Below are 18149 nucleotides of genomic sequence, written 5' to 3'. Positions count from 1 at the left end.
CTCGGGGTGACCAGAACTGCCGTTGAGCAGTGTATCAGTTGCGCCAGGGTGCCGTGGCAGTTGACTCGTCCTTATAAAAAGGCTACAGGCATCCATTGCACTTACCCATAGCTTCGCGCCCTCAGTTTACCCTTGAGGGTCCCCCATGCCATCATTGGACACACCCCGACTCACTGCTCTTGAATGCAGACGAGCCAGGATGACCTAGGCAAGAGGGCTACCTCCCGTTACTATAGGTGCCACGCTTCGAGACTCTCTTATATATAAATCTATATAAAACTTCCGCTTAGAGATTCTTTTATCACAGCTTTATTTTCATTTTTATAGACTTTTAAAGAGTCCACTGGCGTGTAAAAATGCAACTATCTTTACTTCATTTCCATTATCCAAATCAGCAACAATATTATTTCTAAGACGGAACCTCTTTCTGAGGTCCTCATATATGGTACACTCTTCTATTAGATGCTTGACTGTCAGTGTTTTATTACAAGCACCGCACATTGGTCTCTCTTCGCCGGTTAACAAATATGCGTTTGTTAATCGCGTGTGACCGATTCTAAGTCTGGTCACAGCTACTTGTTCTCGGCGAGTCAACTTAAAGTCGCTTTTCCATTTATATGGAGAAGTTTTAACAGATTTTAATTTTGTATTTAAACTCCTCCATTCAGTATTCCACTTGTTTTTAACTACGTTACTTAGACAGTTTTTAACAATCTGCCACTCTTGCAGGAAATGCATCCAAATCATCGCAGACTGTTGCCTTTCTGGCAGCTTCGTCTGCGCTCTCATTACCTGTAATACCAGCATGCCCTGGAGTCCATACAAATACGCATCGCTGTCCTCGTTGATTTAAAACGTATAAAATAGACAGGATGTTTGAAATTAGGACATCCTTAATGTTTTTGTTCCGAATTGCAACAAATGCACTTAGGGAATCGGAACATATTAGCACTCTCTCTTCGCAATAGTGTTCTATGAAGCGAAGAGCTTGCTGAATGGCAAGCTCTTCAATGTCAATTACGTCTAACTTTCTTAAATGCGACTTCCTAGCGGATGAATATACAATACATCCGTAGTATAGTTTTGATTGAACCAATGCCTTATACAGTCTCAACAATATCTCTTTATCTGAGCCCCAATTAATATTCGATAAACATTTGATAATGTTTAGGCCTTTTTTGCATCTAACACTCAAGTCCTGTATGTGTAATCCCCATGTAAGGGATTTATCCAATACTAGTCTTAAAAATCTCACGTTGTCTTTATATTGTATTGGATCATTGCCGACTGTCAACGTAGGACTTTGATGAGGAATTCTCTTCCTACAGAAGTGTATACAGCACGTTTTTTTCTGGTGAAAATTGGAATCCATTATTCCTCGCAACTTCATTTAGAGCGTTGATCGCTCGTTGCAATTTGTATTTCACCATAGCAGTCTTGTTGCTGGCATACACAATTGCCAAATCATCAACATAGACGCTTTTGCTGTTTTCTACTGGAATGGCTAATATCAGTTTATTAATGGCGATCATAAACAAGGCACCGCTCAACGGCGAACCTTGTGGTATGGCATTTTCCAAGATTTTTATAGATGAATATTCGCAGTTGACACGTACTTGGAAAGTACGGTCATTCATATAGTTGCTCAATAAGATTGGCAGTTTGCCACGAATGCCCCATTCATGTATCTGGAGCATTATACCATGACGCCAGATCATATCGAAAGCCTTCTGAAGATTAAAGAAGACTCCGACACAATGTTTCCTTGTAATAAAGCTGTTATATATAACGTTCTCTAAGTTGATCATTTGATCAGTGGTAGAATGGTATTCCCGAAAGCCTGCTTGATATGGTGATATCAGGTTTTCTTTTTCCAGAACCCAAACGAGTAGATTATTAATCATTTTTTCGAATATTTTTCCCATAGTGCACGTCAAGGAGATATGACGATAGCTATTGGGATCTGTTAAATTTTTATTTTTCTTTGGTACTGGAACAACATGAGCTTTTTTTCCACTGCTGCGGGTATATTCCATCCCGCCATATTTGATTATACAATTCTAATAATCTGTGTTTTGCAGTGGTATTCAGCTGCCTGATCATATTATAATGGATTTCATCCGGACCAGCAGCTGTGTTGCCTGCTTTTTCCAACGCTTTCACAAATCCTTCCATTTTAAATGGTACATTATATGAGTAATTATACTCAGTTCTAAAATTTAGTAGGCCTTCGAGTTCTTCTTTTTTGGTCCGAAAACCTTCCTCGTAGTTGGCCGTTTTGCTGGCCTTCTCGAAGTGATTGGACAATAGCTCTGCGATTTCGTTTGGAGTGTCCTTAATTCCATCTTCATCTTGAAGGCTAGATATGGGCGCAAAATGTTTACGCCCACAAATCGCCTTCACTTTCCTCCAAACATCTGATGCAGTAGTGATTCTGTCGATGGATGACACGTATTGCTGTCAGAATCGTTTCTTCGAGTCAATCATGAGACGTTTTGCATACGCCCTGTATTGTTTAAAGGCAATAAGATTTTGTTGGGTAGGACGTTTCTTGAAGGCGTCATACGCTCTTTTCTTTCTTTTAATAGCTTCACTTATTTCTTCGTTCCACCATGGAACGGGTCGTTTCGTAAGTTTCCCAGATGTTTTGGGAATGAATCTCGATGCTGACTCAAGTATCGCATTTGTTATAGCGTCGACATCGTCCCCGATAACTCCAGTTGTTTCAGGGAGTATCGTTCTAGCTGTGAAGCTCGTCCAATCTGCCTTTTCAAACAACCATCTTTTAGAGATGGGATATATTTTTCTTGTAACATCAGTTACAATTTGCACCGGGAAATGATCGCTTCCATGCAAATCGTCTAAAACATGGAAGCTGTACCTCGGTGCTATCGATCCGATTATCAGTGTAAAATCTATACAGGACGTCGATCCATCTCTGGCATTGAAAAGGGTTCCTGACCCATCGTTTAAAAGCATAAGTTCAGAATTCATCAGGAACCTTTCCAATTCTCTTCCGCGGGGATCTACTCGATCCGATCCCCAGAGAGAATTATGAGCGTTAAAGTCACCCACCAGTAAAACAGGTGGGGGAAGCTCAGAAATTAATCTGGCTATGTCATCTTTATTCCAATAAAAATTCGGCAAGTATGTGCTGCAAACAGTGACCTGAAGCGGACGCTTCATTCTAATGGCGACCGCTTGCAGGTTTGTATTTAGATCAACAGCTTCGGCGGTAGCTCTGGTCGATGTTAGTATGGCTACTCCACCTCTAACTCTAATATTTGGCGGTTGATCTCGCCGAAATGTATCATATCCTTTTAATTTAAAATTTTCATTTCGGCTGAATTATTATTATTATTATTATTACGAGCGGGACCCAATCGTCCCCTTACATCCGAAGACACTAGTGAATTTCATCCGTCGACACTAGTAGGAAATAAGAACGGAAAAAAGAAGGGCCATAGCTCTGAAGATAAAGAGGTTGCATAGGAGCAACAAAAATCTTCCAGAGGTAGCAGAAAAAAGAAAACTGAAAAAGAGGAAGAATCTTAGAGAAGCGATTCTCATTAAAAAAGACCGAGGGGAAATCGTATGCCGAAACGCTCAGTCAAATTCAGAAGGGGGTGAAACTGGAGGAGACTGAAGCAGAGGTAGCGGCAATAAGGAAAACTAGGGCGGGAGATGTTCTGATTGAACTCGGCAGCGCTACCAAAGACAAAAAGACCTTTAGCGCTGTCCTAAAGTCTGTCCTCGGAGAAGGAGCCGTAGTCCACAATCTGGAACCTAGGGAGACACTCGAAATCCGAGATCTAGACTGCGTCACAGAGAAGGAGGATGTGGAAGCAGCACTGAGAAGAGATCTCGGAGATATAGGAGACTGCCGAGTTAGTGTTACCAGTGCTAATTCCAGGGAGCAGAAAGCAGCATTAATAGAAATTGGAGAGAAGGCTGCTTCCAGACTACTCAGCCAATTCAAGATAAGGATTGGCTGGTTGTACTGTCAAATCAGACCCAGGGGACAGGTCCCACGGTGTTTCAGGTGCCATGGGTATGGGCATTTGGCTCGTGGATGTAAGGGGCCTGACAGAAGCCGGCTCTGCCATAAGTGCGGGTTAGGAGAGCACAAGGCTAAGGAGTGTTCCGCCCCCCAAGATGCATGCTCTGCCAAGAAAAAGGGGTGAACGCTTCGCAGCTGGCTCATGCACCTGGAACAAGGGAGTGTCAGGTCTTCCGGGCAGCCCTGGAGTTGGCGAAGAGAAGGCTTCGTTAAAATGTTGAACATAATACAGGCCAACCTTAACAGGAGCCGGCTAGCTGATGACTTGCTGCTGCAGCTAGCCAGAGACAGGGAGGCCGATTTGGTGTGCTGATCAGCGAGCAGTACCGGGACCGTGACGACTCCCAATGGTTCCGAGACTCGCTCGGGACTGCCGCGATATGGATTCCGTATTGCAGCAGAGCCCAAGTTCGGAGGCACGGCGCAGGCGAGGGTTTCGTTTGGATCTGCTGCGGTAAAGTGACGATTTTTAACTGTTACCTCACCCCAAATGATTCGATAGCGGACTTTCGCCGGAAAGTTGACGCGCTGGAGGATGTCATCCTGTCTGCCCCTGGTGAGATGGTGGTAGCTGGGGACTTCAACTCCAGGGCGGTAGACTGGGTTATGGCACATACCAACTCCAGAGGGAAATACATTTTGGACATGGCGGCACGTCCTGGACTCGTGATTCTCAATACAGGGAACACGACGACGTTCTGCGGCCCAGGATATTTGGAAACCATTCCTGATATTTCCCTCGCCTCCGAAGGGCTGGTCACGCTCGTTCAGGACTGGAGAGTCCTCGAGGATTATACCGGTAGCGACCACCAATACATCTCATTTAGAGTCCTAGATGGTACACGGTAGCGCCCGGGGCCCCCACGGCTGGTGAAAAGATATAACGTCAACAAAATCGACGAGAATAAATTCAACAGAAAGATCTCCTCAGGGGTGGTAGCCCCTGAAAACTTCACCAACGGGGGGGACGCTGGCGCTGAAGCCGTAGTTGCTACGACTATGCGGCTGATCGCTTCTGCATGCGACGCTTCCATGCCCCACGGGGGGCCGGGGCACCAGAAGCGACCCGTGTACTGGTGGACACCGGAGATTGTGGGGTTGCGCCGAGAGTGTCTTCGACTAAGACGGGTGGCGCAACGTGCGAGGAATCGCATAGAAGCGAACGCCAGGTCAGCCGAGTATAAGACGGCAAAGAAGCGGCTCCGTCGAGCCATCAACGTGAGCAAGGCACGCTGCTGGAGAGAACTGACGAAGACCGTGGATGCAGACCCTTGGGGGCTAGGTTACAAGATAGTAACTCGGCGATTGGCGGTCTCGCGGTCACCAGCTCCACTAGACGAGGCTAAAGTGGAACACGTCGTTAAGACGTTGTTCCCGGCCCACTCGGTCCGTACCGAGCGGGACTTCAGCTACATGGGCGACTTCCCGCTCTTCTCGATGGAGGAACTGGAAGGAGTCCTACGGTCGCTGAAATGCAAAAAAGCCCCTGGTCCCGACGGTACACCAGCCGAGGTACTCAAACTAGTGGGGCGCTGCAGGCCCCCCGTCTTCTACTAGACATGTATAATGCATGTCTGAAGGCTGGGTCTTTTAGCACCAGGTGGAAGACCGCGCGTCTTGTGCTAATTCCCAAGGGAAAAGAAAACCCAGAGTCGCCGTCCTCCTACCGCCCATTGAGTATGCTTGACACAGCTGGGAAGGTATTGGAGAAGCTGTTAAAGAAAAGACTGGTTACGGCGATGAATCAGGCAGGTAGCCTGTCACCTAACCAGTTCAGTTTACGGCAGGGTCGGTTGACCCCACACGCAATTCAGGAGGTTGTTGAGGCAGTGCGGCGTGCAGAGGACCACAATCATTTTTCGCGACGCGTTGTCCTTCCCGTTACGTTGGACGTAAAAAACGCGTTCAACTCCGCACGGTGGAGCGATATGATTCGGGCCCTGGAGCATTCGTTCCATGTGCCTCAATACCTTCTCAGAATGGTAGACGCATACCTGAGGAACCGCGGTCTCATTTACTAGACCGCAGCAGGCTAGAGTAGGACTACGTTCACGTCAGGGGCGGCGCAGGGGTCGATTCTCGGCCCCGACCTTTGGAACGCCGGAAGGCGTTCCAAAGGTCGGTTGGAGATGCCTGAAGAATCTGCTTTGGTTGGGTATGCTGACGACGTTGCGCTACTTGTCGCAGACCGCGACGTGGAGCGCGCCCAACTGAGGCTCAGTTGGGCCATGCACAGAGTCGGTGCCTGGCTGGACGATCATGGATTATCTCTAGCCCTCAGCAAAACGGAGATCGTAGTTCTCACGAAGAAACGTATCGACACCCTTCTCTCCCTGCGGGTTGGGGTAGAGGTTGTCAAGACCAAGCCGGCCACAAAGTACCTCGGTATGATGATTGACCGGAAACTCAGCTTTGCTGAGCAGCTTCGTACAGCCGCTGACAAAGCTGCGAGAGCCGTAACTGCTCTCAGCCGGCTTACGGCGAATGTCGGCGGATCGAAGGCCAACAGACGGCGATTGCTGATGTCCACGGTGCATTCCATCCTGTTATACGGGTCGGAAGTGTGGGTCCAGGCATTAAGAGTTGCGAGAAACCGGAAGCGGCTCGCGCAGGTGCAACGCACCGCAGCCTTGCGAGTCGCTTCCGACTATCGGACGGTCTCCGAGCCTGCAGTACTTGTGGTCGCCGGCGTCATACCCATTGCTACTTTAGCAAGGGAGCGCCAGGCGATCTACAGGAGGCAACGGACAGGCGAAGACCGGGTGACCATTGCCAACGAGGAACGCACTCACACGTTCCTTGCATGGCAAGAGACCTGGGACCACGAGACCAGAGGACGATGGACCGCAAGGCTTATTCCTCTGGTCAGACCGTGGACGGAGCGACGGCATGGAGAAGTGGAGTACTACATGACCCAATTTTTAACGGGTCACGGGTACTTCCACGCTTACCTCCATGTCATAGGGAAAGCGCCATCCCCCGACTTCCTGTATTGTCCCGGTGTACGGGACAAAGCTGAGCACACCTTTTTCAAATGTGCTCGGTGGGCGGCAGATCGAGGGACACTAGAGGCGAATCACGGAGCACTGAGTCCCCACAACGTGGTTACGATGATGCTCCGTGACCTGAACAGGTGGGAATGTGTAGCCCGATTCGTCGGCAACATACTCAGGGCCAAAAAGGTTGACCTGGACAGTCCTGAAAATTAGGTAGCACCTAACAGGCTAGTATAGGAGGACTCGACCGGAAGTAATGTGTTAAACGGTTCCGGGTCGAGCCCTGGTAGAAAGGGGGCTGGTTTTAGTCGGTAGTCCGCTGATAGTGATTGGATAATACCATCAGCGGGAGCCCGACACTCCGTGCGTAAATGCATTTCCACCTCCCTCCTCAAAAAAACAAAAAAAAACAAAAACATTATTATTATTAAATTGCAATAATTACTGAAATTTTTTTATTTATTCTTTTTTTTAACCTCCGGGTTTACCATTAGGTATTGCTTCCAAGGATAAGATAAATGATTTGTAGCGTGTGTGAAAATGCCATGCCTGACTGGGATTCAAACCGGGGTCTTCAGGATGAAAGGCCGAGACGCTACCACTCGCGCCAAGGAGGCCGACGAATTTATCATTTAAATACTAAAAACATTACTGTGTTAATTAGTCAAGGTTAGCGAGCGAAGCGAGCGTAAGTTAGGTTTGGTTAAATTATATTTATAAAATAAATAAATATAAATGGTAATATAATGGTTATATCGGGTGATATTAACAATATCTCAAAAGTTTATTTATTTGGTCGACGGGCTAATACGTAAGTACCCAAAATTACAGTTACTTACCATTGGGAATAAAATAAAATTTAATTATCACATATTACAGTTAATATATTTAAAAAAAAAAAAATGTTTTTGAAGATCATTTTAACACACTTTTAGTACTGGGATTCCTGTCAACCGTAACTAATTGCAATACATATTTATTTATCTTATTTGCAATGAACATTTCCAAATAAACATAATTTTTATTTCTGATATGTTAAAGTTTTTAAATTTTATAAAACAGTTTAACGCTTTCTTAGTTATAAGCGCCATAAATAATAAAAATAAAAGGGAAATTATGTTTAATTATAGAAAAAAATAATAAACTAAGCAATAAAAGTTACGTAAATCAATGAAATTAAAATTTAACTGAAGTGCAGCTATGTATAAAACAAATAGAAATAAATCTCATTATGCGTAAAAAATATTAACAAACTTACACGAAAAATAAAGTATTTTAAAAAATGTGTAATATAACGTATTTTTTTAATATAATTTTGTATTTTGAATGATCAAAGAACATGCAGAATGATTAAATCTCCCGGGCTGTATAAGTTCAATTGTCACAATTTTTTTTTTTTTTTGTTGGTACACATGTCTCTAACGTATATTTATATTGGTAGCCATACTGGATGTTTAGTTTATTGTTAGCTGTTGAATATGTTACACGTGTTTTGGTATGATCAGCTATTTTAACTTGTGGAAAAATGGAACAAAACATTTGCTTTCTGATTGGAATAAAGTGTAGCACCGCATTGGAAACGTTACATTTTACTTTTGGTGATTCATCTACCAATAAAACAAGCGTTTAAAACTGGTATAAAGTTTCCAAACGGGCAATGAAGACGTTGAAGATGACGAGCGCCCTGGAAGTCCCAGCACAACAACCGATAACAACGTCGAAAAAGTGAAGAAAATTATTAGGGAAAATCGCTGAATCACTATCAGAGAGGTTGCTGATGATGATGGCATATCATTTGGGTCATGCTAAGCAATTTTTTCGGATGTTTTGAGCATGTATCACGCTCAGTGTATCATCAATTCTTGCCATAACGTCGTTCGGTCAATGGACTTTCTTTTTCCTGTTTAGCCTCCGGTAACTCTTCAGAGGATGATATGTAAAATAGTGATGAGTGTAAATGAAGTGTAGTCTTGTACATTCTCAGTTCGACCATTCCTGAGGTGTGTGGTTAATTGCAACCCAATCACCAAAGAACACCGGTATCCACGATCTAGTATTCAAATCCGTATAAAAATAACTGGCTTTACTAGGACTTGAACGCTGTAACTCTCGACTTCCAAATCAGCTGATTTGGGAAGACGCGTTAACCTCTAGACCAACCCGATGGGTTACGGTCAATGGACTACTACCTGGAAGTTCTACGCCGTTTGCGTGAAGCAATCTGAAGAAAACGCCAAGATTTGTAGCGAAAAAATTTATGGCATTTGTACCTGCTCACACTTCACTGGTTTTTTGTAAATTTTTTGCCAAAAACTACACTGTTACGATGTCTCAGCCTCCATATTCACCGGACATAGCCTCTTGTGACTTCTTACTATTTCCCAAGCCGAAAAGAACCGCGAAAAGACGATGTTTTGCCAATATTTAAGATTTAAAGACAGAATAGCTGAAGCAGCTAAACGCCATACCGAAAATTACGTTCCAGAAGTGCTACAAAAATTCGAAAAAGCTCTGGCACAAATGTATTACATCTGAAGAGAAGTACTTTGAAGTACTTTTTGGCAAAATCAATATTGATGAATAAATAAAGATCTTTTGAGAAAAATAAAAATTCCGCGTATTTTTTTATTAAACCTATGTATATAATATTCTACAAAAAAGCAAACTAAAATAAAGAAAATGTGGTTACCATTTAATTACACGTTGTTGTTGCAGAATGACCATTAAATTTTAGATTTATTTTTTTACAGCCAGTTACCGTTTAATCTTGCTTAAATCATTTCACTATTTTTAACAATGATACTCTCCCGGTTGTTGTAATTACTAAGACTTTTGCAAAGATAACTTTAAAATATTAAACAAATTAAATTTATCAAAAAATACATACTATAAATAATAGTTTATTTATCACATTGAATACATTTTAATCTCAACTATTTTTATTAACGTTTATCTAAAAACTTTCGTCCCCTTAATAATTTTATGGAAATTTCGGTTCCCTAAATTACAGTTATAAAATCTATGAATATTCATTTATTATGCCGCTTCACTATTAGATTCGGCACAATCCTATGAATCCATCTGTACTAACAATGAACACGTGAGGGCCGTGACTTCACCTATTGAAGCAAAAACATCTTACAGATGTTTTTGCTTCAATAGATCATTTTTGCTTCAAAAGCAAAAAAATCTGTAAGATTAGCATTGCAATAATTATCTTACATATCCTTTTAACACAAACAGAAAATACAACTTTTAGGTAAACTAGAAAGAGGTTTCACAATAATGCCGGCCTCCGTCGCGCGAGTGGTAGCGTCTCGGCCTTTCATCGTCCGGAGATCCCGGGTTCGAATCCCGGTCAGGAATAGAATTTTCACACGCTACAAAGCTGAAAATTGCCATTTCATATCATCCTCTGAAGCAATATCTAACCTGATCCCGGAGGCTAAAAAAAAGTGTGACAGTACATCATTTTATTAAATTGTGGTAATATGTGATGAAATAATTATGAAATTAATAATCCATTAATCCATTTAAAATGTCATTGCAAACCTCCTTAGATTACATGTTGTTTTATTACTATTTTTACTTCCTTGTACGAAGTAAAGGAAGTATTGTAATCGCGAAAAAGTCGGTCTTCAGATTTAAACGGAAATATCCATTCTGACCATCCCTGAATCCATTTTGACTAGTTTCGGCGTAACGTCTGTATCTCGCATAACAAAAAAATTAGCCGTAGGATGTTGAAATTTTGGATTTTGGATTTATTTGTAACAGCTAGTTATGCACCTTCCCTTTTGATTGCAATCAACTGAATCAAAAGTATCCATAAAAGCCCAAAATCAAAAAAAAAATTGGATTTTGGACTTTTTGTTAACCGCAGTAATAAGCACTTTCAACATTTGCATTTCAGCATTTCCATTGATAGCTTTTCAACGGTATACAAAAGTGGTACTTATTTTCATTGGCAACAGAGTTATAGCCAAATAAAATTTTAATTAATGAAATATTTGGATCTTACAAAGGCTACCTATTGTAATGGATACCGCGATTCGATTTCCGGAAAAGTTCGACATATCTTCGTGTTTCACATACCCCAGACCCCCCAAAACCACCGAAAGTTCAAAAGTTTATATATACATTTATATATATATATATTTCATTTTCTTGTGGACGATAACTACCGTAATTTTGCGCCAATCATTTTCAAGTTGTTACATAAATACAACGACCCAAAATCACGGTCGGGTTCGTTAATGGGCAAAATTAAACCTTGGGGGAGCTTTTTCGAAAAAAACAAAATATCGCTATAACTTTCTAATTAATAAAATATCGAATTTGTTTAAAAATCCTACTATTCTTTGGATAAGAAACTAAAAGTTATCTACGTAAAGTTTTTTGATATCACCAACCATTGGCTCAGGGAGTGGAAAAAATAGGGTTTCGAAGACCTTAATAGGCACAATATCGAATCGGTTTAAAGTGGTCGTTAGTCCTGTAAGCATTACTTAAAACTTTTGTCTGAAACAATTTTTGATACGACCAACCCTTACGGCAAGAGATGATCAAACGTGCTGGAATTGTAAGAAAATGGGGCTTGTCGTATGCTAAACATGTGAAACTTTTTCACATGCAACCATTGTCGTATTGTGTAAATTTGAAGTTTTTCTTAACTTTAAGGTGGAAATCTTTTTTATCCCCCCCTACTTAGCACCGGCGAAATCTACCTCCGCATTCCGGCATGCCGAAAGGTATTTTTTTTTAAAAGGTTCCATTAACTGTATTTTTAGTAGTTTTCAAACAATATCGGAAAAATGCAAAATATTGCGTTGAAAAAATAAACTTTTTTATGTATGGCGTTAAATAACTTTATTAAATGAATAGGTAGTAAAAATTTAAATTTTAAACAATACTTGTTCTGAGTAAAATGGTATGAAAAGAGCCAATAGAAACTAATTATCAAGGTAAGAATTTTCAAATCCATTATTAACAAAACATGTTAAAACGGGCAGATTTTAAAAATTAGGTGTAAAACGAAATAAAATGTTCAATATTATAAAATTAAAAAAATTAAATATTTTTGAAATATAATCAAAATTTACAAAGTTGGCAAAATACTGCATGACTTTCCCTGCTATTATTAATAACAATTAAAAGTTACAGCTTTTTTAAAGGTGGGGAAAAATAATTTTTAAAAAACATTTTTCTAAAAATATTTATATACAGATTAAGCTTAACAAATTTGCTTAAGTAAATTTTCTTCTAAATGTAACACCCCTTTCAATAAAGGGTAAAATAAGAAAAAGAAAATTTTCAAAAAAACTTTCTGGACTTAAGGTCCTCACGTAGACTAAAATTTAAAAAAAAATTGTAGACATCTCTTGATACTTTCTATAAAGACTACTGACTTTCAAAAAATATTTTTGAAAAATATTTAAACGAAGGGAGATAGAGAAAACAACAAAAAAATATATATTTCAGTTTTAATTGGTGAGGTTGATTTTTTGAAATTCTTTTGTTAATTATTGACATATGCATTGAAGCTAACAAATTTTCTTTAATAAAATATTTTCTAGAATGCCTTTACAGAAAATCGAAATTGGGGTTTTCCACGATATACCCCACTCTTTTAACGAATCTTGAAAAGAATTAATATTACCCCCTACTTCCTACATCCCTAACAATTTGTTTCCCATATTCCAAATGTTGCCTGCCTGCAAAACGTTTCTCATCTACCTGTCCCTCCAATATCAAAGCGACTATTCCAGTATGCCTTAAGATGTGGGCTATAAGTCTGTCTCTTCTTTTATTTAGATTTTTCAAATGTTTCTTTCCTCAACAATTTGCCGCAACACCTCTTCATTTGTCACTTTATCCACCCATCTGATTTTTAAAACTCCTAAAGCACCACATTTCCAAAGCTTCTAATCTTTTCTTCTTAGGTACTCCGATCGTCAAAGTTTCACTTCCACATAAAGCTCCAAACATATACTTTCAGAAACGTTTTCCTGAATTTAAATTAATTTTTGATGTAAACAAATTATATTTGTGATTGAAAGGTCGTTTAGCTTGTACTACTCGGCTTTTATATCACCCATCTGCTTCGTCCATCTTTGGTAATTCTACTTCCGAAATAACAAAATTCTTCTACCTGCCTAGTCTTAAATTAAACTAAAATTGAGGACATCGTTTTTAAAACTTGACGTATTTTTTAATGAATTTTCATTTAACTATGAACTTTTTTATATTCAGTGGACCATCTACTTTATTTTATTACTTTCATTTTGTTCTTGTTTATTTTCATTCGGTAGTTCTTGCATATGACTTCATGCACGTCATTCATTGTTTCTTCTAATTCTTTTTTACTCTCGGCTAGAATTACTATATATCATCAGCAAATCGTAGCATCTTTATCTCTTCACTTTGCACTATTACTCCGAATGTAAATTGTTCTTTAATTTCGTTAACTGCTAGTTCTATGTAAAGATTAAAAAGTAACCGGAATAGGGAACATCCTTGTCTGATTTCTTTCTTTATTACTGCTTCTTTCTTATGTACTTCGATTATTACTGTTGCAGTTTGGTTCCTGTAAATGTTACCAATTGTTCTTCTATCACTCTACTTGAACCCTAATTTTTTTTTAAAACGCTTAACATTTTATTCCAGTCTACGTTATCAAATACCTTTTCTAAGTCTCTAAATGCCATGTATGTTGGTATGTTTTTCTTTAAAATTCTTTCTACTATTAATTAATCTGAGCGGTAAAATCGCTTTCCTGACTTATATAGTACTTTTCCAGAAACTAAATTAGTCTTCTCCGAACATTTTTTCCACTCTCCTCTCAATTCTTCTGTACAGAATTCTAGTTAAATTTTTTGACGCATGAGTTAAGCTAATTGTTCTGTATTCTTCACATTTACCTGCTAGCACTAGATAGGGAAGTATGGAGAGCTGCATCAAACCAGTCAAATGCCTGAGACAAAACAAAATGCCCAATGCTCCCATATATAAAAATATTTTACCCAATTTTGAAGAAAAGCGGTTTGTCAGTCCTGAGAATAAGGCCAAAAGAAATGCGACACACATACGTTCGCTAATATGCACATACGTATGTTTTTTGATCTAGATGAACTAGTCGGAATTTGAAACGTAAAGATTCGCAAACAACCCGATACCCTACTTTTGCCACGATCATCATATTTTCCCCTTTAGTACAACAATTTTAGTTATATTCGCCGGGAAAGTAAAATGAAAAATCAAATAAAAAAACACTTCACATAAGACAAAACATTAATCAAATAATTTATTAGACTTCTTTAAAGGTAATAAAGATTAATTTTATTTAAATTTATTTGAAATAATTTATTTCATAAGTTGGTAAGACTGTTTCCGACAATTAGGTTTTTGTGCTGCATTTGAACAGCCACAAACATTTAAATAAGTGTATGGAATAGTGCGTGTATGTCATTATCCAATAATGCCTTATAAATTTTCCAATAAAGAAAAAGTAGATATCATTTTTGTTTATGGGTTCTGCAATGGAAATTCGAGAGCTGCACAATGAGAATATCATCAAAAATTCCAGAATAGGAGGATTCCAGGCCATAGAACACTTGCTTCAGTATTTCGGTACCTACGTTTCACTGGATACTTCTTCTTCATATATTCTACTGAATGGCAAGAATAACATCTTGTCGGGAAGAAGCAAACGTAATTCATTATATTGAACGTAGCGCAGGCTCAGTACCCGAAGAATTTGTTACCGCAATGGTTTAACACAAAGTAAGTTATAGAGAATAATTCGATAAGATAAATTCCATCCTTTTAATCTACAAAAGATAAAAAAACTACATCCTAGAGACCTTTCTGTTCGTTTAAATTTCTGTCACTGGGTTCTGGACAAGGTTAATAACGTAAATTGTATTTTGCTTACCGATAAACCCTCATTTACTCAGTGGAATTTTTAATTTAAAAAAAAGTAGCATATGGAGTCATGAAAATCCACTCGGCGCCGTCGAAACTGGATTCCAGACAGGTTCCACGTAAAGGTCTGATGCTGTATTATAGACAAAAAAATATCGAGATCATTTATTTTCAATGATAATGTTTTGGGTGCTTCATACTTAAATGTTTTTGCATATTATTGAAAAGTGTTACTCTGAAACAAGAAGGCAGATAATTTTCCAACACGATTGGACAACTCCAGCTGTTTAGTGATGTCTAGCAGTTAAACAAGAGTATTGGACGCGGCGGATTTATCAACTGGCCTCTAAGGGCCAGAGACTGATTTAACTAACATCTCTCAGAACTACTCACTAACTAATCATTATTATATCAATAATAATTTATTTCAAGAGAAGAATTACTTAATAGAAATTCAGTGCGGTACAACTAATACAAAAAAAACACTGTTGAAATACGAAAAGCCCCAAAAATAATGTTCGTCGGGCAGAATGCTGTAACCACTGTGGTGAAGAACATTTGCAGCAGTTTATTTGATTTTTTGTAAGTCGGTTGCATTCTTTTAGTTTGTATTTCTAATTTTTTTTAAATATTTATTTTTTTATATAACTTAGAAAATTTTTTTCGTTTAATACCTAGGTAAAATTTGCCACAATTTTATGTTTTGTTTTTAATAAACTTCGAAATTCTTTCGTTTGTATGTAGTTTCTGCGGACTTTATCCATACCGCTTTACTCAGAATCAAATTTTTACGAGTTTGTTTGAAACGTGTAAGTGTTGATTACCTATCCATTTAATAAAGTTATTTTACGCAAAATAAAATAAAAAAGTGGTTTTTCGACCACAATGTTTTGTCTTTTACCCCAGATTTCTTAAAAACTACTCAAAATACAGTGGATAGCACCTATTTTTTCAATTTTTCAGGTCAGATTTCACATAAAACCACTAAATTTACCTCTTAATCTGGGTACCAAGAATTACAGTTCTCTTTCTTTTTCTTTTTAGCCACCGGAACCACCGTAAGGTATTACTTCAGAGGATGAATAAGAATGATATATATGAATGTAAATAAGTGTAGTCTTGTACAGTCTCAGGTCGACAATTTATGAGATGTGTGGTTAATTGAAACCTAACCAAAAGAATATCGGTATGCACGATTTAGTATTCAAATCCGTAAAAAAGTAACTGCCTTTACTAGGGTTTGAATCTTAGAACTCGACTTCAAAATCAGCTGATTTGCGATGACGAGTTGACCACTAAACCAACTCTCAGGAATGGTCGACTTAAGACTGTACATGACTACACTTCATTTACATTCATACAAATCATTCTCGATCAGCCTCTGAAGTAATAATCCCTTACGGTGGTTCCGGAGGCTAAACAGAAAAAGAACAGCTAAACCAACCCGGTTGGTTTAAGAATTACAGTTTGGCTTAATTTTACTGAAGGCGCACAAATCAGAGTGAAATCTTTCGCAAGTCGACACTCGTTAACAAAGCGTTTCCGAACGCTTTGATGTTCATATGTTTATATGAACTTTATTCTTTATTTTCACCAATAAAAATGAAAATTTGTTAGATTTGTCGTGGATCACCTATATGTGTATGTATTGAGGAAAATTAACCTAGCAGTATAACTAGCTTATTGATATTTAAACAAATTTACTATTTCGTTTTTTATTTTGTTCTTGTATAACATTATTCAAATTTACTGAATAATTTTAAGGATTTTTGTAAGAATAAAATATTCATAAATTTCTTAAAGTTGTATGCATGTTTTGATTACAGGTTAAATACTTAATAAAAAAAAACCTGTTAGAAGATGCAGATATAATAAAAACGTAAAAAAAGATCGAATATGTTAAAAAGGCATAAAATTAATAATATATAAAAATAACTTACGAACAAAAAAAAAAACAAACAAAAATTACTGTTCTATGCAGTAGTAAACAATCGAATACAGCCATTCAGTTTAATTATTTACTAATAGAAAATTAAAACTATTTTCATTCAATCGTTGATTTCGAAGATTACAATAATATCTGTATAAGTTACACAGAAATTAATTTTTATAATACAAAGGGAAAAAAATTGTAAATATGAATAAACAGTTATCATTGTTTATCTTAACTATAATTCTAACTAAAGTTTTTAGTGAAAGTGATGGAAGACATTCTTGTAAGTTGTGGACGAGTACTGAATTACACAACGATACAACAAACAACGGTATTATTAATTTATCAAACGACGAGATATGTTCTTCTGATTTTACGTTTATTTTACGTCAGTGTTTATTGAATAAATGTTTAAAGAAATGTTGTCCATTAGGTTATTTAAAAGATGATGATGGTTTTTGTATTTTAGATGATATTTTGAACGATTTAAATAAAGATTCATTAACAAATACGTCAAGTTTTAAAAACGATATCCTCAATTTTACATTAATTTATACGGAAACAGAATGTGATAATTGTTTTTTTATAACATATTCTGATAAATATAATATCTATATTAACGAAACTCTTTTAATTAGTTTATCTAATGATTCTTTTTCTACATTCAATCTGGAAAATTATTGTATCTCGTGGATTAAAACAAGTGATATTGTTTCACCAGTCATATTTACCATAGAGAACCCGTTTTACCATAATAACGATAACTTTGACAACGACGTTGACAACGATAACGAATCGTCGATTAAAAATGTCAATATCGCCATCTCCATCATATCATTAGTACTTCTTTTAATCACTTTTATAACATATATCACAACACCGAATTTATTTAATTTGTTTGGAAAATGTTTATGTAGCAAGATTGCAAGCGATATTATACACCATGCTTCTGAAGTGATAGATTATTTTCAACTGGTTAAAAATACGTTTAGTTCATATACAAGTAAGTTAATTCCATAAATATTCTCTTTTAATAATATTAATTACTATGTGTTTTATGTATTTCATAATTTTTGTGTTCTCACCTACTTAATGTTGACCTTTTACTTTCCCATCTAGCGCTATAGCAGAGCTGTAATTCTAGAAGGAAAATTATTGTAATCGATCCGATTTCGGCATGTATAGTTTTCACCGGATTTTGACGTTTTGACACCTAAGGAACATAAAAAACCGGATG

The 18149-nt window shown here is 38.0% G+C and overlaps 1 protein-coding gene across 1 annotated transcript in view; it reads left to right on the top strand.

Moving 5' to 3' along the window:
- Positions 1-18149, top strand: part of LOC142319235 (G-protein coupled receptor Mth2-like) — a 51207-nt gene that overhangs the window by 7481 nt on the left and 25577 nt on the right. The window contains exon 2 of the mRNA XM_075356278.1: positions 16806-17915. Coding sequence (XP_075212393.1) covers positions 17117-17915 — 799 coding nt within the window. The 5' untranslated portion in view covers positions 16806-17116. The remainder of the gene's footprint in view (positions 1-16805; positions 17916-18149) is intronic.

The sequence above is a fragment of the Lycorma delicatula genome, chromosome 1 (genome assembly GCF_047948215.1).
Source record: "Lycorma delicatula isolate Av1 chromosome 1, ASM4794821v1, whole genome shotgun sequence".
NCBI lineage: Eukaryota > Metazoa > Arthropoda > Insecta > Hemiptera > Fulgoridae > Lycorma > Lycorma delicatula.
This window is presented reverse-complemented; position numbering and strand designations above follow the sequence as displayed.